The 22,857-nt window shown below is 34.2% G+C and overlaps 1 protein-coding gene across 2 annotated transcripts in view; it reads right to left on the bottom strand.

Moving 5' to 3' along the window:
• The window catches only part of LOC141449597 (alpha-tocopherol transfer protein-like), an 88,407-nt gene that overhangs the window by 38,602 nt on the left and 26,948 nt on the right, over positions 1–22,857 (bottom strand). For both annotated transcript variants that reach the window (XM_074119157.1, XM_074119158.1), the window contains one exon: positions 21,027–21,157. In XM_074119157.1, coding sequence (XP_073975258.1) covers positions 21,027–21,147 — 121 coding nt within the window. In that variant the 5' untranslated portion in view covers positions 21,148–21,157. The remainder of the gene's footprint in view (positions 1–21,026; positions 21,158–22,857) is intronic.

Here is a 22,857-nt window from a genome sequence, read left to right as displayed (position 1 = left end):
GGACTAAATTAAATTACAATTGAGAAATGAATAATTGTTGTTGAATAATCTACTTGTTATTAACTGTGTGTTATTTGTGCTCACGAATATTTCGGTAAGACGAATTCAAGACAGTAGCCGACTCTAACTTTGTCTTTTTCTACTTTAACATGCATGTACATATATATGTGATTTATCATAATTATAACAAAAAAATATTATAAATGAAGTGGCCAGCATAAGGGTCTGTGACATCTAATAAATTCTAAAAAATAACTTATTAATGAAAATTAATGCAGTAGAATTACTTAAATATTAATGAAGTATTAATGAAATGTTGGATACTCGCTGATTTGTGTACCGCTTGGCGTTTAATCAACCCTTATACTTAACATTTTAAACTGTAAGTTTTTGTTAAGGAGACTTTTGTACCTTTTGGATAGATTTTCCTTTTTGTCTATTTTACAAAGTTACATATCTGCTTTACAGATTTTTTTAAAATTTGGAATAAGCAATTCTATAATTATAACCTGATAAGGTGTTAAGTCGGAAACGTAACTACCACTGGAGAGATCTTTTTAAAGAATGATTATAGTTGCGGTCCCCCAAACCATCCTCAATAACAATTTTTTTGAAAAAGCGTTTTGAATAACATACGAAGGTATTTGTACGTAAATAGCAAAATTAAACTGCGATTTCAGTACTTCCTTTTAAGAGGAGTAAGAAAAATAAACTACGATTGCAGTCTTCTCCCTAAAAGGCAAAGAGGCAAAGATTTTTTAATCGAACGACAATTCATTGATTTAAATCGGTTTACTCATTTGATAATTTAAACGATTGCAGTACTTCCTCTTAGTAGGTGCAAGAGCATCAGCAACGTAGAGGAGCTTTAACCACTTATTCGAGCTGAATTTTATCAAAATCGGACTAAGCGTTATAGAAATATTGGTAATAATAGTTTTAGAAAGGGCCTTATTTGGGTGGGGCGAACTCCCCTCCTTATGAGGCACGGCGTCGAGACTTTTAAAGTGCAAATCTTTACAAAATTTCGATTCGAATGACACTTCATTCATGAAAATCGGTTCACGTGTCGATAATTTGAAACGATTGCTATACTTCCCCTTAACAAGTGTAAGAGCTGATCGCCGCTTTAATGTTACGTAGGGGAGCCCTAACCCTATCATCCTACGAATTATTAAATATTAATCATATTTTCTTATTTCAAGGAAAATTAATTATTTACCTTAAAAAAATCTTGCCCGATCGTAAGTGCCGAAACAGGCTTCATTCTTTAAGAGTGGAGCCAAAAAGTTCGCCTCGCTTCTGGCCGGTGACAATATTTGGTAAAAAAAAGGGAATTAACAATAAGATTGTAAAGATTTTGAACCTTAACCTAATGTTTATAGCAACGCAATAGTATTGAAGAAGAGTATCATGCAATAATAATTGAACGCTCGTAAGGCTTTGCAAATTAAAACTAAAAATAAATAAATAACAAAAATACAGTGGCACACATTTCTCGAAAGCATGCCTAAACCAATAGTTTTTTTTAAAAAAGATTTTATTACCAGCTATAATGTCATCAACCTACTGACGGTAAATAATTTATCTTAATCATCAACTTTAGCAAAATGTAATTAAATAAAAATTCTTTAACATGTTCCGGCAATCTTCAATAGTTTCAACAATTTACATTTGCAGGCGTTTATAATTTAAAAGCAATTAAAAACCATGAATGATCACAATTAAAATAAGTAATTTGCTTCTATATAAAAATTACAATTACTTTGTTGAAATGCAATGAAGATAAATAATAAATAACAATACATCGATAGTAGAAACAATAGTTGCTTAAACTATTATATTAATGCAGTGATAATGTGCGATCCTAAATGATAAATAAATACTAACACATACTAAACAGTTCATTCTGGAACTTGATACGTTTTCCTAGTAAAAATGAATCCAAACAGTTTGTTTAGATTCTGAAATAATTAATTACTAAAAAATTTTATGTTTCATTGTACTTTGTTCCTGAGCGTGCTAAAATTAAAAAAAAAAACCTTTTATTTTAGACAGATTTATCTTTTTAAATATTTGGCGTAAGCCATATTTTTTAAATCCAAATAGTAATTATCATAAAGTAAAAAAATATAAATAATTTTAAAATTATAATTCCTAAAATTATAGCAATGGTAGCAAAATCGGACGTAAAGCTAAGAATTTGAAAAAGGATTTTAGATATTGAAAATAAATTAAACCGAGTTAAACGTAGCTAAACGGTGTTGGTACGTAAGTAGGTAGGGAAAATGAATTTTAAGCATTTTTCTATGTGGTAAACCACAAAAACGAGAGCCATGCTTATAAGAACTTGTCTAAAAGAAGAAAAACTCAACCCTTAAACCGCTGTATTTGAGCCAGATTGTCTGGCAGCTTATAAATAACAATTATACCGCAAGTACTTATGCTTACAGTATATTACTGTACCACACATAAAGTACTTACAGTATATTACTGTACCACAAAGTACTTACAGTATATTGCTGTACCACACATAAAGTACTAATTTCTTTGGTAATTAACCGCTGGTACCAAACTCCATGGACTGAACTTCAAAATAAATCAAGCAATAACAGTCACACGACATTATCAAGTGTACATATAAATTGAATAAATGTATATCAAATGTAAATGTAAAAACTAAAATGCAGGAAGAAAACTAGCAAAAAGTGAAATTTGTCATTCAACTCGTTAATTAAATAAAATGAAGCGGAAAAAATAATAAGTTCGTATTATATCATAGATTTGGAAATAATAGAAGTGGTAATTAAATGAAAAGTGTGAAAACAAGTGGTTCACGCTCCAGCGATCTGTCATTTGTTACACAATGATTTGAAAGTGACATCTTATTTTTTTAAAGCATTTTTCCAACGTTACATTCAAACACAATGATTCATGAAACTGATACAGTGTTTATAACAATAACTAAAACAATGAATGGATAAATTGTAATAATACTATCTCATAAAACAAGTAATTGTTATCATATTTCCATTTGTAAATATTTATGAATTTAAATAGCGGATAATGAATCATGAAGTAACTTAATTTACTGAATTTCAATTAAATCTGTTTTAAAGAATAATAAGAATTATTTTATGTAAGTTATTAAATAAAGTGATTAAAACTGAAAGCATTTTCAAATTAAAAGCGTTTCTCTTCCAAGAAAACACAAGAGATAATAACAACAAACAATTAATAAGATTCTTATCACTTCTCTTGCTTTGTTTTAAACCCAAGCAGAAGTATCTTTGCAATTACATGAATTACAATAAATAATTATTTCCTACTAGTGCTTTCTGCAGTTTACTCTGGGAAGCAAATTGAATTAAAAATACAATTTATTCGGATAATATAGTTTACCTTATATCTTCTATTATTATTATTACTGTTGTTGTTATTATTATTATTGTTGTTATTATTATTATTATTATTTTTTTTTTTTTTTTTGGCGCATCAACAGCTGAGGTCATTAGCGCCCGGAGCTTTTTCCAGTGCACTGCCGGCCTCCGGACAGTGTTCTCTCGTTACAGACAACACTGTCCATCACCGGACAGTGAGCTGTAAGAAGCTCCTAGGCTTCGAACCCGGGACCTCCGCGTGGGAGTCCAGTATGCTAACCTCATAGCTAATCCCTTCCCTTATTGTTGTTATTATTATTATTGTTGTTATTATTATTATTATGGTTATTTATTATTATTATGGTTATTTATTATTATTGTTGTTATTATTATTATTATGGTTATTTATTATTATTATGGTTATTTATTATTATTATTTATTATTATTATTATTTATTGTTATTATCTTATTATTATTTTGTTTTCTCACAAGTTGTTGGACACGAAGCAGATATTCTCAAACATTTTGACTTTTTGTTTTGCCCTATTAATAGATTTAGGCGCAATAATGGAAGTTATCTTACTAAGAATTGAACAGAAGTTTAGACTGCCTTACATATAAGCAAATTATGTCTACCGAAATAGATATTAAAGAAGAGAACAGATATTCAACACATTCTAATTGAAGGTACTCTTGTTTATAGTTTAGTGAAAGTGAACTATCTAACACTTTAACAAGTTATGTCTATGTAAACTAATTTAGTAAATAAACCACTTTATTTAATACCCAGAACTATTTTGTTCGTTAACCTATTTCTTCACTGTTACATCATTCGAAAAATTAAAAAAAAAAAAACAAAACTAAGTACCGTCTATAAACGAAATTAAACTTTCCTCTAACGTGCACTTTCGGTTAAATGTACGGACGGCTTCTTCATTATCCAATTATTATTACAATTAATTAAATATATAATAAGTGAAATTCCAAATTCGAAAGGAATTAATCAAACAAAAGTGGTCTGCTTAATTAGATTTTTTTTTTTTATTTTAATCTTTCAATAATTCTAAAACACTTTTTCATAGAACTTTAAACAGATTCTTAATTTCAGAGATGAAGTTAAGCCCTTCTCTGAGATTTCTGTACACTTTATGGTTTTTAACTCTTGCGATATTATTGAGAACAAAATGTGTAACCAAAATTTCGAGAAATGCTTATCTCAATAACATTACTACTTGCTTTCTTTCTCTCTTCCTGCCAATATCAACATCCTGTATCTTTGCTGGTCTTCTCCTCCTCGCAGGGTCCCGGTGAGGAATTCTTCTCAAGTGTCCGTAACATTCATGATTTTTATTCTTGCAAATCATTCCCCTTTCTGTTTTCTTTGACTTTTATTTCCTTTTCTTAATCTTTCATTTCTCATTTTGTCCAACCTTGTCTTTCGACACTAGCGGCACAATTAGACCATCTAAATTCTAAGCCATTCATCTATGCTTCATTCCCTTTATTGTGTCACTTTATTTTTCCTTCATCTTCAGCGTCGAGGTACAACTATCCGTTCCTTAGAAAACAGTTCCGCCTAATACCATTTCAAAAATTCTTTGTTATTTTATTATTATCCTTCTAAAGGGAGTTTTGATGCAAAGAACCGGGTGCTGCAATCTCACTGCTTTCCTGGCTGATTTCAAAACTCAGATATCTTCACTTTCTCCTTCAAAATTTTCTTTTTATAACGCCGAAGTCAAACATTTTTGCAATACAAGATCGAAGCTTTACAAAAAAAGTTATGTAAAGGAGCGGTATTAGAAAAGTTGGTTGCTTCATTACAGATTGTTATTTATTATTTTTTATAATTTATTTGCGTATAAATTTTAGAATTCTTAAAAAGGATTAGGTAAGGTATCAAGATCTAGTTTTCAAATTCATTTACTTAAGTGTTTATTTAAAGAACTACCGAGTTTCTGGGGGAATTGAAAAATAAATCTTTTCCCTGAAATACACGCTGCATTACGGTCTACGAGGGGGTACCCAAAAATAACCGGAATTGCGTTGCCGCGCATGGAGCTTATGTAGTACGCATTTCTGCCGCTAGACGTGTATAGCGCAATTCCTTGCCAGTTCAGTCCTGCCTGTGTTGTCTGCCTGGCTTGTTCTGTTCATCTGCAGTGATTGTTTTTACCAGCGCTGTTTTGTTCTTTTTTCGTTTTTTATGATGGCAAGTTTAAGTGAACAACGTGCAGCTCTGAAATTTTGTTTTCTACTCGGCAAAAATGCTGCTGAAAGTGTTTTAATGTTGAAAACAGCTTACAAAGATGACGCTAAGAGGAAAAACTCAAGTATACGAGTGGTTTACTCGGTTTAAAAATGGCGACATGTCGATTGATGACAAACCTCGTTCTGGACGTCCATCAACTGCCCGAATCGACGAAAATGTTGAAAAAATTCGAGAGCTGGTGTTCACAGACCGTCGACAGACAATTGATCAACTGTCAGAGAGTAGTGAGTTATCTTGGAGCTCGGTTCAGCGAATTTTAACGGAAGATTTGGGGATGAAAAGGGTTGCTGCCAAGTTTGTTCCTCGAGTTCTGACTGACAATCAAAAAGAACATCGAGTTGAAACATGTCGTGCTTTGAAACAACAGCTTGAAACTGATCCAGACTTTCTGTCAAAGGTCATTCATTACTGGTGATGAGTCATGGTGCTATGGTTATGACCCAGAAACAAAGCAACAGTCGAGCCAATGGAAGACGTCATCTTCACCCCGACCAAAAAAATGTCGTCAAGTCAAGTCAAACATCAAAACAATGCTGATTTGCTTTTTTGATGCCAAAGGCGTAGTCCATTCAGAGTTTGTCCCCCCAGGTCAGACCGTCAATCAAACCTTGTATTTGGAAGTTTTGAAAAGATTGCGCAATAATGTTCGCCAAAAAAGACCCGATTTGTGGCAAACAGGAGACTGGTTCTTCCACCACGACAATGCACCTGCACACACAGCCATCTCTGTTACATAGTTTTTGGCTAAAAATGGCATGGTTCCGCTGCCCCACGCACCTTACTCGCCTGACCTGGCTCCGTGCGACTTTTTCTTATTTCCACGCATGAAAAAGGGCATGAAAGGTCACCGATTTGACAACATTGAAGAGGTCAAGAAAAAAACGAAGAAGGAGCTTTCAGCCATTTCTAAAGATGACTACAAAAAATGTTTCGAACAGTGGAAGCACCGGTGGGACAAATGTATTAGTTGTAATGAAGAGTATTTTGAAGGGGATAAGGTTGTTCTGTAAAAAATTTGTAAATAAATAGCTTTTAAAAAATAATTCCGGTTTTTTTTGGGTACCCCCTCGTATTTACAAAATAAAGAGGGCAACTTATATTCAACAAAACTTGGAGGTTTCAAGAAAATTGTAGGTTAGAATTAGAGTGGAATTTTAATGATTTCAATCAGAGAAAATCGGTAGGGTATGAACCCCAGTTTTGGTTATCCAAAAGCAATTATAAACGGCGGAAAAACTATAAAATTTATACAAAAATTTTTTTATCCACACGGTTCTAAAGGTCCTCCTTTGAAATAAACCACAGTGACAGTGTCAGTGATTGTTTAAATTATCTTATACAAAATCAGTCTCACTGGTCCAAGTAAAAGGATATATTTACTATGGATAGTATGTTAAATAAGGTCCACTAATGTTATGCAACATGGTAATAATTTAGTTTAAGTGTAGATGGTATTTAGAGAGCTCCTTGTGACGTTGTAATTGTCACAATCTCCAGATGCATGCACTTAATACCAACATGGGTACCTACATAAATAACTCAATTTTCTTTCACCTAGATAAAATAAATACAGGTGAACACAGTTTAATATTCTATTATCCCTCGCTGGGGACAAAAATAAAGGAATCTTTAAAAAACTAGTATTTTAAGTGAATGAGGTAGATCGCTTGCACGTTATCTTTTAATATTCTTATTTTTTGTAGACCTAATAAGCAAACTTTGCAATCAATTACAACATAATTTGGAAATTAAAAATTTGTTTAATATTATAATAACACTAAAAACATTTAATATTCCAAGTTCTTGATGAGATCGGAGAAAGTAAATAAATCAATGTAAACTAGAGAATGTTACACACCGAGGGGCGCACCCAGAATTTTTTTGGGGAGAGGGCAGCAAGACGGAGAAGTAAATCCATTATTTTTTCATTTAAAAATAATACTTTTATCTTGAACACAAGATTGTCGCTTTATTTTAAGTAAAATTATGTCTGCGAATATCTTTACAAAATAGTAATTTAGTCGACATGCACTCTTTAAGCTATAAAATAAACATTAATAATGGAACTATCATTAAAAATTAATTAGTCGTTAGAAATTACTTTAAAGTTACAACTTTGTGCGCTTCCTAGGACGGAGCTCTAGGACACAAGATAAAGAATAATCAATTTCAGAATCTTTCTCAGACATCCAGGCGCCACGGTAGCCGAGCGGTTAGAGGCGAGACCTGCAAAGCTGTGTATTGTGGTACTGGGTTCGATTCTGGATTTTATTTAATGGTTAATAAAAGAAATTTCCTAAATAAGCACCTTAAAAGTAAATTGCTGACAAGAGGCAGCAAACTTAGGCTGTACAAAACTCTCATTCGGCCTGTTCTTGGCATATGCCTCAGAAACCTGGACCATCTCAAAGACAGACGAACACCGTTTGCATGTGTTCGAGAGAAAATTACTGCACAAAATCTACGGCCCAGTACGTGAAGGCACGATCTGGCGACGTAGGAAGAATAGAGAGTTATATGAGATCTAATGAAGGAACCCCCAGTAGTAGCCTGGATTAAATTAAACCGGCTGAGATGGGCAGGCTATGTGGCGAGGCTGAGTGCCGATGAGATTCCCTCCAAATTGCTGCGCGGGATCCCGGATAGAAGGCGGAGGGTAGGGAGACCTAGACTGCGTTGGACTGATGGAGTTGCCCAGGACGCGAGGAATATCCTCGGACTGCGTAACTGGATGGCGAGCCGCTAGAAATAGAGACGACTGGCGGAAGCATATTGAGGAGGCCAAGACCCACATCACTAGGTAGTAGCGCCAGGAAAGAAGAATAAAAGAAATTTACAGTAAAGTATGTTTGCTAGTCGCCTCCGTCCACGACACCTAATTTGGTAGTTGGACGTAAAAACCGCCTGAAAAAAGTAGGCAATTACTTTACTTTACTTACTTTACTCTAAAATCCAGACAGCTCTACTGGCTACCAAATCCTACGAAAATAACTAAACAATCTAATACTTCCTGGATCGAAATTCGGATGAATATTGGTATAACATATTGTCTGGGTGTCAGGACATTGACAACAAAAGCCCATATATTATATACCTGGGACTAACGCTCCTCTCCTAAAACTATGTACGAGGGTCATTCAATAAGTAACGAGACAAATTACTACTGCTCAAAAACAGCTAAATTGATCCGTATGAAACTTTCAGGACATAAAGTTGGCAACCTTGCGATGACATCTGATCAGCTGTTCAATTATATTTTGTAAACATAACCTCAAATTTACTCAGTTAACGATGGCGAGTCCGCTCGAGAATTTCACCGTGGAAGAACAACGTGCCGTGATCAGATTTTTAGTCGCGGAAGGTGAGAAAGGTAGTAAAATCCACAAAAGAATGTTAAAAGTGTACAGAGACAATTGTTTGAATCGTTCAAACGTTTACAAATGGGTAGAACAGTTTCAAAGTGGCCGTACAAAAGTTTCTGACGAGCAACGCAGTGGACGACCGATCGAAGTTGGGACTTCCTCTCTCGAATCTCGGATTGACGCGTTAATTCGGGACAATAGGCGTAGTATCACCGTTGAACTGATAAGTGAAAAAGTAAACGCGAGTGTTGGGACTGTCCATAACATTATTCACAACAAGCTGCAGTACAAGAAAACCTGTGCGAGATGGGTGCCCAGACAACTCACGGACGCTCACAAAGAAACCCGGCTTCAAATCAGTCAACAGTTGAAAAATCGAGGAGAAGGTTTTTTCAAAAGAATTGTAACGTGTGATGAAACATGGATCCACCACTATGAGCCAGAGTCAAAACGACAGAGCCTTGAGTGGAAGCATACGACTTCTCCCATTCGGAAAAAATTCAGGACCCAGCCATCTGCCGGTAAAGTCGTGCTTACAGTATTCTGGGATTTTCAGGGGCCAATTTATTGTGATTTTCTTGAAGGCCAAAGAACAATCAAGAGCCAGTACTACAGTGACATGCTGGAAAACAAGATAAGAGCTGCAATTCGAACGAAACGCCGTGGGCTCTTGACTGAAGACGTGATTTTGCTTCATGACAACGCCCGTCCACATACGGCACAGCTGACGAAAGAAAAACTTCAGAAACTGGGATGGGAGATCCTTTCACATCCCCCCTACAGCCCCGACCTCGCCCCATCAGACTTCCATCCGTTTGGACCCCTTAAAGATGGTCTACGAGGGATACATTTTCGATCCAATGAAGAGGTAAAAAATCAGGTGCAAAAGTGGCTTCGAGATCAACCCAAAGAATTTTATGCCAAGGGCATTTACAAATTAGCAGAAAGATGGGACAAGTGTATAAGTGTTGCTGGGGACTATGTTGAAAAGTAACCAAAGTTTTGTACTGATTCAATAAACCGTTTTTGAGCAATAATAATTTGTCTCGTAACTTATTGAATGACCCTCGTATATCATCGATATGTGTACATCAAATTTCGAATCGAATAACTTTTCATTCGAGAAAATCGTATTCCACGTTTACGCGCGATCTTGCTTAAAAAAATAAATAAAATACAAATAAATACTTAAAAAAATGAAGAACATTTCTGACAACATTTTTCAACAAATTCGGAATTTTTTCTTTTTTTTTATCTTAAATTTTTAAAACAAGATCCAAAATTGAAAGTTGGATTTTTTTATACATCAGTACGCGCACAGTTTTGACGATTACCTCCTAAACAACTTGAACAACCTTAATAAAGATGGAAGCATTGAATTATAGAGTCACTATTTTGCTAATTACCTTCTTAAATGGCGATTGAATAATATTATTAAATTATCAATTCACAAAGTTGTACGAGTCGTTAAACATTCGAGCAATTAACGCTGGCACACAACAGGTACAGAATGGTCTATTTAATTTAATTATCATTATTTACGCTGAGCTAAACTTGTAATTAGCATCAGTTTAACTGTTTTTTAAAGATTTCATTAAAAAATAAAAAATAAATGAAAAACTAATTGCTGAGATAAAACGCTATCATTCGTTCTGAAATTTATGAACAATCGTACAAATTTGCGTAGATGAAATTTCCAGCGGAAACGAACCCATTTATCACCCATGATGACATGAAAAATGTTTTTTACGAGATGGTCTATGTTTGGCAAGCCTAACTCAACATAAAGGTACAATGTACAATGAAACAGCACTCTAAAATGGCCTTTAATTCTGACAGTACTAGGTGGCTTCACAAAAATGAATTTTCTACTAATTTTTTCCTGCCATATAAGTGATAGAATCTTTGAGAACGAAGACTAAACGGTAGGAAATTAAGATTCCACTGATTTCCAAGAAGAGTTTTAAAAAAATGCATCAAACATATAATTAGTAAAGCGCCACGGTAACCGAGCGGTTAGAGGCGAGACCTTTAAAGCTAATATGTATTGTGGTACTGGGTTCGATTCCCGGTATAGGCCTTGGATTTTATTTAAATGTTTAATATGAGAACTTTACAGTAAAGTTTTTTGTCACTAAATTAGCCATATTTACAACTACAACAAATGTTGCATCAAGTAAATTTGATCGTACAGGTTAAGTTGACATGAATGTCATGTAAGAGCAATCACCCATTGGTGAAACTCTTTATCAGTGGATTGCACTCCTATGGTCCCTAGGCCATTTCCGGTTCAAACGACGAGCAGAATAGTCTGGAAGTTGAGGAGGGGAGAATTGTTGTACAAGAGGATTAGGGTGGAGAGCTAGGAGGCTGTGAAAGTTGCAGTAGCGAGACTTTATTAGGTCAGCGACGAAAGGGATGTGAAGGTCAGTGTGTATGGTAAGGTAAGTAATGTAGTATGGAGCATTAAACATTTTCCGTAGGATTTTAGACTGTAGTGTCTGCAGGCGTTTGGAGTTAGAGGGTTTGGGTTGAGCCCCCCACTTCTGCTCCGTATGTCCATTTGGGTCTTTACAGTGTTTTGTAAATTGTCAGTTTGTGATTCAAGTTGAGTTTGGATCTATGGTCAAGTAGTCTAGTGAGTAGCTTCTAGCGTCTGTTCACTTCTTGTCGTTTCAGTCGAGTATGTGGGTTCCACGTGAGTCTCTTGTCCAATGTACAGTCCTAAGTATGGTACTGCGTCAGCTGGAGGAATCGTTACACCGTTCAGTTAAACTGGTGGACTCGCAGATTTTCGTAAAGTAAAAGTAATGTACACTGATTTTTGCCCATTAATGTTTATTTTCCATTTTCTGAACCAGGTTTCGAGAAAATTTAAATGGCTTTGAATGTTCTGGCTGGCTTGGACCGGATCGGAGTGGGATGAAAGAATAGAAACATCGTCAGCGAATGTTGAAACTATTGTATTTTGGGATATAAGGTAAAGTATGTTCGCTAGTCGCTTGTGTCCGCGATACCTAATTGTAAGCCTGAAAAAATAAGCATATAATTAACTAATTATAACTAATTGAAAATTTTAAAGGTGGTCAACTTCTTATAAACTAACCACCACCTATTATACATATTTAGGGTTTCACCAAAAAATTTTTAAATATAAGGAAGCACGTTTTGGAATAAATATTAGTCCTTGTTAACAATTGATTGAGATGGGGCGAAAGTCGCCAGAGAGGAGAGGAACTTAAATGCGACCGCCCTGTAATTACAAAGTTTAAAATAACTAAGTTCCATAGATATCGCAAAACGTTCGGGAGAAGGCCACGAAAAGTTCCTGCAAGAAAAACGCACAAACTAGTGCGCCAAGTTTCCAATAACTCGTTTGATAAGTGCACGCAAACTCACTCGGAAAACCTCGTGTCAACTTCAGAGACTCTAGCTTACGCCACAGACCATTTGCAATTGGCTATATGCAGCAGGCTACAAAGATAGAATTGCAACGAAGAAACCATTCATTAGTGAAATCAATCAGGGTGAAGAGACTGGATTTCGCTCAATTTTCGATTTTTTTGGTAAAATTTAATCTTTTCTGATGAAAGCAAATTCAATATTTTTAGGAGATGGCCGGAAGTTCGTTTGGAGAAGACATAAAGTATAAAATAAAAATAAAGTAATTTTTCAGGCGGAGCATAACTTCCAACTACCAATTAGGTGTCGTGGACGGGGGCGGAAACTCATACTTTACTATAAATAATTTTTTCTAACGAATAAAAAGTAGTCATACGCGGGATTCGAACTGGAGATCTCCCATTTACAAAGCCACGCTCTTGACCACTAGACCAGCATCCACCCCTGGAGAAGAAAATAATAAAGAAGTTAAAAAAAGAGATAAACTGTAGAGTCATGGGGTGGCAGAAGAACTTGTCATCATCGACGGAACTCTTAACGCTGAAAGTTTACGTGGACATACTCCGGACAATATGCTCCTAAATTGGGACTCGAAAGCACATACTTATGTATACATACTAAAAAACCGAAGGGAGTTGCTGCTTTATAATGCCTGGAAACTATTTATCATCTTCCGCAGTCTTCGGAAGTAAACCCCATTAAAAATTTATGGTTTTCTACGTACGTATAAATCCAACTGATTCGCTTCGATCGTAACATCATAACGTTCTTTAAATAAATTATGAATTATAAGAATCAAGTTATATTCTTTCGTTTGAACACAACATATTTTATAGAAACGTATTTAATACTCACTAACACAATAGTATGTGTTATGATAAAAAATATTGCCCAGTTACAACATATACATTTATATGACTACTCATTCATAGCACTAACTATTGAAAAATGTTCAGCAGCAAGTCTTGGGAAATGATGTTAACTTGAATAATTATAATTGGTTTTGTTTCACACACAGAAATCAGGTCAGTTAATGATACAATAATTCAGTTATATAACTTATGTAAGCTGGAGTCAGTTTTAGCATTTTGATAGTGGGGAGATTAGCTCAGCGCCATTTTCGAAATGAATGGATTTAAAAAATTACTCTGGAGTGGCTCTCCCTTACTGCTAATCTCAAAGTTACAACTTATACTTTCTCTCAGACACCTTTTTTTAACCAATATTATGCAGTTAGAAAAAAGGAAAATTACTTTAAAATGACAACTTTTAGAGGAGCCTTTCCATGAATTGTCCTAAACGAATTTTTCTTTAAAAAAAATATAAATAACTAAAAAAGAAAAGTGTAAAACGTTAATGTAAAAATATGCGAAGTTTACAGAAAACCAAAGAGCCATGTCAGTAAAAAACTAACAATCTATTGAGCAAAGAGGAACTCCGGTTGAGATACTTTACAAGAGATATGACTGAATATTACAAATTATTGGGCTTGACGATTAATGTTTTTAAATAAATATATAAATAAAACACAAGAAGGCTGTGCACTTCAAGTATGGGAGTTATTATCCATGAAAACATGAGGTTTTATAACCTCAAGTAAAATATGTGTGGCCAACTATACGTAATTATCTGGGGCAAGCATCAATTGAAGAGCTTGGTACAAAAAAGGAGTTATCTATATTTTTTTTTCAGAAAATGTGTTTAGTGGCGCCCCCCTATTGTATGTTCAATTCTACATCTTTAGGTGCATAAACGAGTCTTTAAGCAGACTCGTTTATTATTACTTATTCTCTAACCTAGGTTAGATTTGGAGCAAAAATGAGTTTTCTGCTGCAGATAAATTTCTTTTGCTCCAAACAGATAAGATGACGCCATCAATCAAACAAAAAATTTTATATTAGGCTTATTTAATGTTTATATTAGGTAGATATTATTAATTTTCTTTTTGACAGGCATAATAATATATCTAACATTCGCTTCGACAAGACACAAAATGCCGCTTAAAAGCTCAAAAACAAGAAATCTGTTGACTAAAGTACTTAATATGTACTCAAGTTTTACTGAAAATTATGATTTTGGTGCAAAAAAAGAGTTAGCTGCAAAATAACTTTTGCTTATAGCAAGCTTAAAAAATGCCCTAGAAAGTTCAAATTGAGCCCCAAATGACCCCCATCACAATATATTAACTAATCCTTACAGCAGACACAACATAAGGAATACATATTAAAGCATATTTAGTTTTTTGTCCCTACTAAAATTTTTAAAAAACTGTAGATAACTCCTTTTTGCACCAAGCTCTTCAATTACAAAACGAATCACAAAAGAAATCAACGATAGAATATCTTCGGCCGAGAGAACGTTAATGCCTTGAAAAGAGGCTTCTATAAATAAAAAGAAAATAGGGAAATTGAAAAACTATAGCATTAAAAAAAACTACTCATCCTAGTTTTGACGTACGGCAGCCTCAAACCTCAAAAGATTACAGCAAATTGTAAGCAGTAAAATGGGAGTTTCTTTGAAGCATTGGGAAAATATAAAAAAAACACGAAAATGCAGTGTTTAGAAATGCAACAATTAGTTCTTCTCAGTTTAACCTGAGAAGGAACTGCTTAGAGAGAGAACGATTGGGCTGTTTTGGGCATATGATGAGAATTGACGCTAGGCAATACATCAAAACTTTTGCGATGAGGCGACAAATGCAGGGGCCAAAGAGGTAGGTGGAGACTACAAACTACTTGGAATGATGTAGCAAGGGAAGACTTTCTCGAAAAAAGAGGTTAAGATTGAACAGTCGGTAGATGGACCAAAGGCAGGGAAGATTGGAAAGCATTTGTACCTCGACAGCAATAATGGTCGTATATCAGGATTCTTTAACACAGCCATTGAATTATAGACTTAAGTGAGCTCTAGATTATACTTAAATTCCTTTAAATTTTATCCAAACAAAATATTACAGGTGCTGTATAAACTGCAAATATCAAATGAACTCTACAGGGTGTTCAGCATAAGATTACGGTAACTTCGGGAGGCGATTCTGGGCATCATTTGCAACAAAAAATTCCATATAAACTATGGCTCGATTCGGCTCTGTTTTATAGATATTTTTAATTTTATGTTTTTTCAAGGTGTTACTATTTTTTAGCAAAACGTTGTCTATATTTCTCAAACTATTAAAGCTACAGCTATTTTAATAAGCTCATTAGAAAGAAGGTTAAATTTCCTTTTAAATAAGCTAATTTGTATTCCAAAATAATAATATTAAGTATTTTACTTTGTGGCCCAAACATAAGAAATAGCAAGTTTCTAATTTTTTCCAAAAACTTTGACTTCATTTTTCTCAAAAACATTTTATATGAAAAAAACCGTGCACTATTCAGGAAAAACATCTACATACGATCACCTTTCGAACGGTATACAATAATTAGGGTTATGTTGAAAATTGATGCAGAAATCTGTGATTAATTGCAAAAAAGTAGGCCTCAAAACATTGTCGGCATAGTTTAATACGAGTCTACATTTTCATTAGATATTTAGTTGTCATTTTGCTATCATTATGCCAGCGTATTCGAATATTAAATATCGCGATATGTTATACATCTACGGTTTCCTAGATGGGAATAGTGGAGAAGCTAGGCGGGAGTATTCTAAATGTTTTCCTGATAGGGTGGTCCGAACGCTAAGACGATCGTGGAGGTGTACTGGCGGTCCGGTGAAGTATTCCATCCACTATTATTTAATTTGGGGATCGTAGCGAGTAATAAGTTCTTGGCTTATTCATTAGCTCTCCACAATCTCCTGTGTTCGGCTTATTCATTAGCTCTTTACAACCTGTTAATTCCAAAATTTTATTGAGTAGTTCAAAATGATGATTTATTCACATTATCTAGCATATTTCTTTAATTAACTACAGAATAACACACAGATCTAAACTCGTTAAACGAAAATCCTTTGAAATTGATACCTAACCCTCATTTAACATCATAGTCATTTTTCTTCTTTTTATTTTATTATTTATAATGTAAATTTTATATTTTTGAATATAGTTCTTAAAAAAAATAATTATTAAATTACACGTTTACAAACGTACTGGATTTGATGATTCTGATCAGTTATATTCTTATGGTAGGTGAATTCCTTTCATAATGCCGACGCTGTTTTGAGGCCTACTTTTTTGCAATTAATAACAGATTTCTGTATCAATTTTTAACATAACCCTAATTATTGTATACCGTTCGAAAGGTGATCCGTATGTAGATGTTTTTCCTGAATAGTGCACGGTTTTTTCATATAAAATGTTTTTGAGAAAAATGAAGTCAAAGTTTTTGGAAAAATTCAGAAACTTGCTATTTCTTATGTTTGGGCCACAAAGTAAAATACTTAATATTATTATTTTGGAATACAAATTAGCTTATTTAAAAGGAAATTTAACCTTCTTTCTAATGAGCTTATTAAAATAGCTGTAGCTTTAATAGTTTGAGAAATATAGACAACGTTTTGCTAAAAAGTAGTAACACCTTGAAAAAACATAAAATTAAAAATATCTATAAAACGGAGCCGAATCGAGCCATAGTTTATATGGAATTTTTTTGTTGCAAATGATGCCCAAAATCGCCTCCCGAAGTTGCCATAGTCTTATGCTGAACACCCTGTATAATGTACAGCAGCGACCTAAGATCTACGTTAGATCTAACCAATGTTTATAGGTTTCGGGTATTCTAATTTTGAACAACAATGGGCGTATAAGCAGGCGTAAGCAAACCAGTTTACTAACATCAAGTACTGCATATTTTTTTGATTTGAGATTCTAATGTAACGAAAAATATATCATTTTTAAATGAATAAGAAAATAAAATAAAAACAAAGGTTAGTTCCAGATGTGTGAATGCGAAGTTGTTCAAGGTTACTCGTATGTAAACAGAACATAAATTTGTTCATCAGCTATTATTAAGTTGTATCTAAGGACAACTTAAGTTTGAACAACGTCATCATTAAAAAAGGATTAGCGGCAGTAAAAGGAAACTTTTGAGGAACTCATAAAACCGGTTCTTCATCATACAGAAAAATATTCTTACGAGAAAAATTAAAAATGTGTGAAAATGATTTGTTTATAATTGCTAATTAGGGATCTGTATATAAATTATTTTAAATGATTATGGTAATGAGAAGCACTAAATTAATAAAATATCAATGTGTTACTGTTTTTCGAAACTTTTAAAAAGAAAGAATTTACTTATAGTTCAAGGTGGGTTGGAAGACAAACAGGCGAACTACTTTTCCTTTGTGTGCAGCCTGAATAATATGCGAAGTATAGGTTAAATTGTTCATTGCATTCTAGTAATACAATATAAGAAAAGATTGCACTTTAATAAACTACTTTATTTTCAGCATTTCAGACATTTGAGGGACACATAAACCGGATTTTTTGGTTTTGAAGCCGAATGATATTAAGACTGTTTAGCGCTTCCGTATACTGTGAAATATAAAAGTTATTAATAAGACAATTAATTTAGCAAAACTGCGGATAAATTTAAGAAATTATTATACCAAATGATAATCATAAATAATTGCAGATTTCAATTTTGATTTCCCGCTCTCGCCACCACCATCTGTGGTGGTTCATTAAATTTGTCTCATATATCACGCCTTCACTTCGGTAGGAGTGGTTCACGTATGTTCACACCAAATCTTAAATTTATTTCCTTGTTCATTAAACAGCAACAACGAGAGGACAATATCCGAAGGCCGAACACTGAAAAGAAAACCTGCAGGCGGCAGTGGCCTCGGATTGTAACTACTTTTAAAAATAGTAATAAATCATATTTAAAATAATGAATACTTTAATTAAAAAATAATTAAAAGTATTTTTATGTGAAGTATTTATAGTTTTTGTTTTCACTTTGATGTATCTGAATTAGTTTAAGTTTTGATTTTTTATTCGACGCATAAATTCTGAAAAAAACGTAGTTTCAGTTTAAACAAATAAATACTTAACCAACAAAACTGAGAGCACGAAAACAAAATAGTTGAAGCCGAGAGTAAGAATGTAGCTATTTCCCAAGAATAGTTGATGTACAATTTCCGAAACAGCCATTAGACTGGAATCCACAGGGACTTAAGAGTGCAAATAAAGGGACACCTGCAGCGGTATTTGAAGCTGAGGCCAATTGTAGGCCCAAGTGGAACGAAGGATCTCCAGTTAATCAACTATTGTAAGTTTTGCATAATATTTTCCGATGAAACCAAATTGGAAACTTTAATTGGCAAATCTAAGAGTAAGTATGATTAGAAAAGGTGATCATCTTGATAGTATTATGGTTACTATGAGATTTCTCGTCTTCGGGAGATCATGTTTCCCTATCGGAGATTATGGCATCTGGTCATCTTAACGAACTTTCTAGGGGTGCGTTCCACTAAGCGCTCACAACGATCAAAATGTACCTTCAGCCGTTCCACATGACGATCGCGGTCGTCATTATTTTCGCTCACGCGAAGCTCACAACGCCCCACTTTGAGAGCTGGGTCGAAGTGGGCGTTCAGAAATTTGGTGCAATTTTTAAAAGGAAAGATGGCGACCGAAAAAATTATATCATGTAAATGAAAGTATTATCTCATGTAAATAACTGAATGTGTTTCTCGAAAGTCTAAAAAAAATAATAAAATGAACGATTACTTATCCCTTTACATACTAAACCACTGAACAACGACCAATTACACTTTGATAGTTAATAATACGTGGCTTAAATTCTCGCTTTTCACTATTTCGATTTTGTAAAATTGCATTCCACTTTTCATCGGAACTAGATGAGAACTTTCTAAAGCATTATTACGTTGCATTAATAAATATCCCACTGTTGCCACAAAAGACATATTTTCATTTTATTTAAACGTAAATTTTATAAATACTCCACGAAAGTGTAATATAAAATATTGAATTATATATACAGGGTGTCCCAAGCTATATAACGACTTTTTCTCGGAAACTAAGATAGCTAGAAAAAAACTAAAAAATACGTGTTCCCTTAGTTTTTTGTTAGGAATCCAAATTTACTTTGCAAATTTTGTTCGGTGCTTCCAGAAGCGAGATACAGGCACCAACTTCATTTTTTCAAATGGGAAGGTGCGGTTTTTATTTAAGAAATAGATTCCTCTATTTTTTTAAAGAAAAATTTACTTGAACGGTTTTTTTCTGTGAGCGATATTTTAGAAGTTATGAATGAAAACATGATTCTTATAAGAAATTTCAAAATGATAATATTATAACGGTTTTTTGATTGAATAAGAAGAAAAGTACTATTTTATTATAAATTTTACTCCTCATTAATATTACAGATCATGCTCGAAATGGCCTCCACCATAAGAGATGCATAGACATGCTCTTTCCTGCCAATTGCCCCTAACTGCCAAAGAAATAGATTCGGCTTTAACCAACTTACAGGTATCTATTATACTCTGCTTTAGTTCATCTACAGTTGTAATTCCGGCTTGATTCTGATGCACCTAGATTTAGAAATGCTTCTAGGTAAGCAGAAATAAGGAAAGAAAGAAAAAAGTTATGAATAATCACCTTGTTTTTCAGGTGTCCCCAAAGGAAATAGTCCATAGGTGTCCAGTACGGTGAGAGAGGTGGCCACTGAATCGCCCCCTGTGTCGTGAACATGCCCATCTAATTGCCTATCGAGATATCTCTTTACATGCCTGATGGTGTTATATCGACACGGGGGGCGATTCAGTGGCCACCTCGTTCACCAGATTTGACACCTATGGACTATTTCCTTTGGGGATACCTGAAAAACAAGGTGATTAGTCATAACTTTTTTCTTTCCTTATTTGAGCTTATCTAAAAGCATTTCTAAATCTAGGTGTATCAGAATCAAGTCGGGATTGCATCTGTAGATGAACTAAAGCAGAGAATAATAGATACCTGAAACCCGGTTAAAGCTGAATCTATTTCTTTGGCAGTAAGGGGCAATTGGCAGGAAAGTGCATGTCTATGCATCTCTTCCCATTTTTGGCGGAACCGCCCTTTTAATACAATCTTAATAATTACTATTAAGAAGTCCACCTACAATTATTTAACCAGATTTAGAAGGAGAAATAGGTGTCCAAGAATTGGGAGGACTAAAAAATTGTATCTATTTACAAAAAAATAAATAGAAGAAGAACAAAAGGATTCCGTTGTTTATTCCCCGCAAAGACTATTAAAAGATACTGGAGAAGAGAGGCTGACACAAATTTTGAGGCATTCAATTTACTGGAACCATTTTTCAGATTTTAGAAATAGTAAAAGTTCACAGAACACTGAATTTGCTGGGCGGCGAATAAGCGAGAAGGTCCTAGAGGAAAAAAGAAAATGTGTGCTTGGTGAACTTATAAAGGCATCTGACAGGATAAAATGATCAAATCTTTTTTAGCCGGGAGGCTGTAAGCGAATGAAGATACGAGGAAAGCTACAGAGAGCCTGTATCAAATGATATAATACCAAGACGGCCTGCCAGGTCGTGATTCTTAGGGAGCCAACCCATAAGAAATTATACTTTATATCCTGAATCCAAAAAAAACTAAGGCTGCCATTAAAACAATTATAAAAATAAATAAAAAAAAAGATATACCTGTAATTTGTGGAAGATGTGCCTGATGTTTTAACCATTTCCTGATGCTGGCAACGTCTTCTTTTCTTTCATTTGGGACTTCGCATCCACCACCGCGAAATGGAAAATCTTTAAGCTGCATTACGAGATTTCTAAAGAGAAAAAATGAAATTTGAATTAATTAAAACTTGTCTAATTAATAATCATTAAAAATATACAGCCTCTTACATAAATAACCTACTTAGAAACTAATGGCCGAATATGGTATTAATGTAGTGACATTAATTGTGTTATTTTGAGCAAATTTTGATGGTTGCAAGAAGTAAGAGGTGTGGCTATTAAATAAAGAGACTGATGCTGCTTCAGAAGAACTATGCATGTGCCAAATCCTGACGACCGACACCTGTGCAGTGTAAAGCCTTCTCTTTCGATTGCAGCGTCTCACGTGTTTGTAGAGAAATCTGTCTGGCCGGAACAGTTGTTTGTGTAAGAGGTGTTAGTTTCGTTTTGCCGAAAACATGAGACTACACATGTAGTAGAGCAACGAATTGTCGTGAAATTTCACATGAAACTGGGTAAAACCGCTACTGATACTTATCTTTTATTAAAAGAAGTTTATGGCGATGAATGTTTATCACGTGCGCGAGTTTTTGAGAGGTTCAAGCGTTTCCAAGATGGCCGAGAAGACATCGGAGATGATGACCGCCCAGGTCGCCCTTCCACGTCCAACACGGATGAAAATGTCGATTAATCAACATTACTACCGTGAGATGCTTGCTCAACTCCCCTAAAAGAGTAAGGAAAAAACGACCCGATTTGTGGAAGAACAAGTCATGGGTTCTCCATCAAGACACTGCATTGTCTGTCAAGACGTGTCTAGACAAGTTCAACATCCCAGTTTTAGGCCATCCGCCTTATTCGCCTGACCTGGCCCCATGTGACTTTTATCTGTTCCCCAAAGTCAAATCTGCATTAAAAGGAACACGAGTTCAGTCCCGTTGAAGCTGTGAAAGAATAAGCGGCACGCATCATGCAGGAGCACACAGAAAAAGACTTCCAGCACGGTTTCGTACAATGGTAAATTCGCATGGAGCGTTGTAGGGATAGGGGAGGAGTGAATATTGAAGGTGATAATAACTAAATATGTATAAATTTAAAATAAAATGTTTTACAGCGATAGTCTCGTTATTTAATAGCCACACCTCGTATAACCTTCCCTTCATATCGTTCACATTCTAATAGAGATACAGTAATACTATTACTAAGTGCTAATACATAATGTTCTTTTATTATAAAGACCTCTCGTATCAACCAAGAATACAACTATTCTATATATTCAGGAGAAATATCTAGAAGAATCGTTAAAATGGTAAAAGTAATTGACATAGCATTTTTTCTTTCAACTCTAGTTTTGAATTAAATTCACTTCATTCCCTTGAAAGGAAAAATAATTCTTTTCTTAGCAGCAAAAGAAGTATACAACTTACCTAATTATAAAAGAAATACCCTAAGACCGACTTATCATTTTAATTGGGAATTTAAATTTGAAAATGCAACTAATCATCTAAATTAATGTTATACTTATTAATAATAATAATAGATTGGGGATAAACAAACTAATAATTTACTTGATATTAAGTATTAATGCAAGAAAATCTGTTGAGAGATTACAACAAAAAATTGTAGCTATTACAGCAAAATTCAAAGTTACACACTAAAAATATATACATTTCAAGAAACAAGACAAGAATTATCAAATCTAATTAAAGTTAATGAAAAAAACACGAATGTTATTTAATTGGAATCATTTCATGAACGGTCTAGCCAAATAAATCATTGGAGTAAATAAATT

The sequence above is a fragment of the Rhodnius prolixus genome, unplaced genomic scaffold, assembly GCF_049639745.1.
Source record: "Rhodnius prolixus isolate KJV_2025 unplaced genomic scaffold, Rpr scaffold_2, whole genome shotgun sequence".
Classification (NCBI taxonomy): domain Eukaryota; kingdom Metazoa; phylum Arthropoda; class Insecta; order Hemiptera; family Reduviidae; genus Rhodnius; species Rhodnius prolixus.
This window is presented reverse-complemented; position numbering and strand designations above follow the sequence as displayed.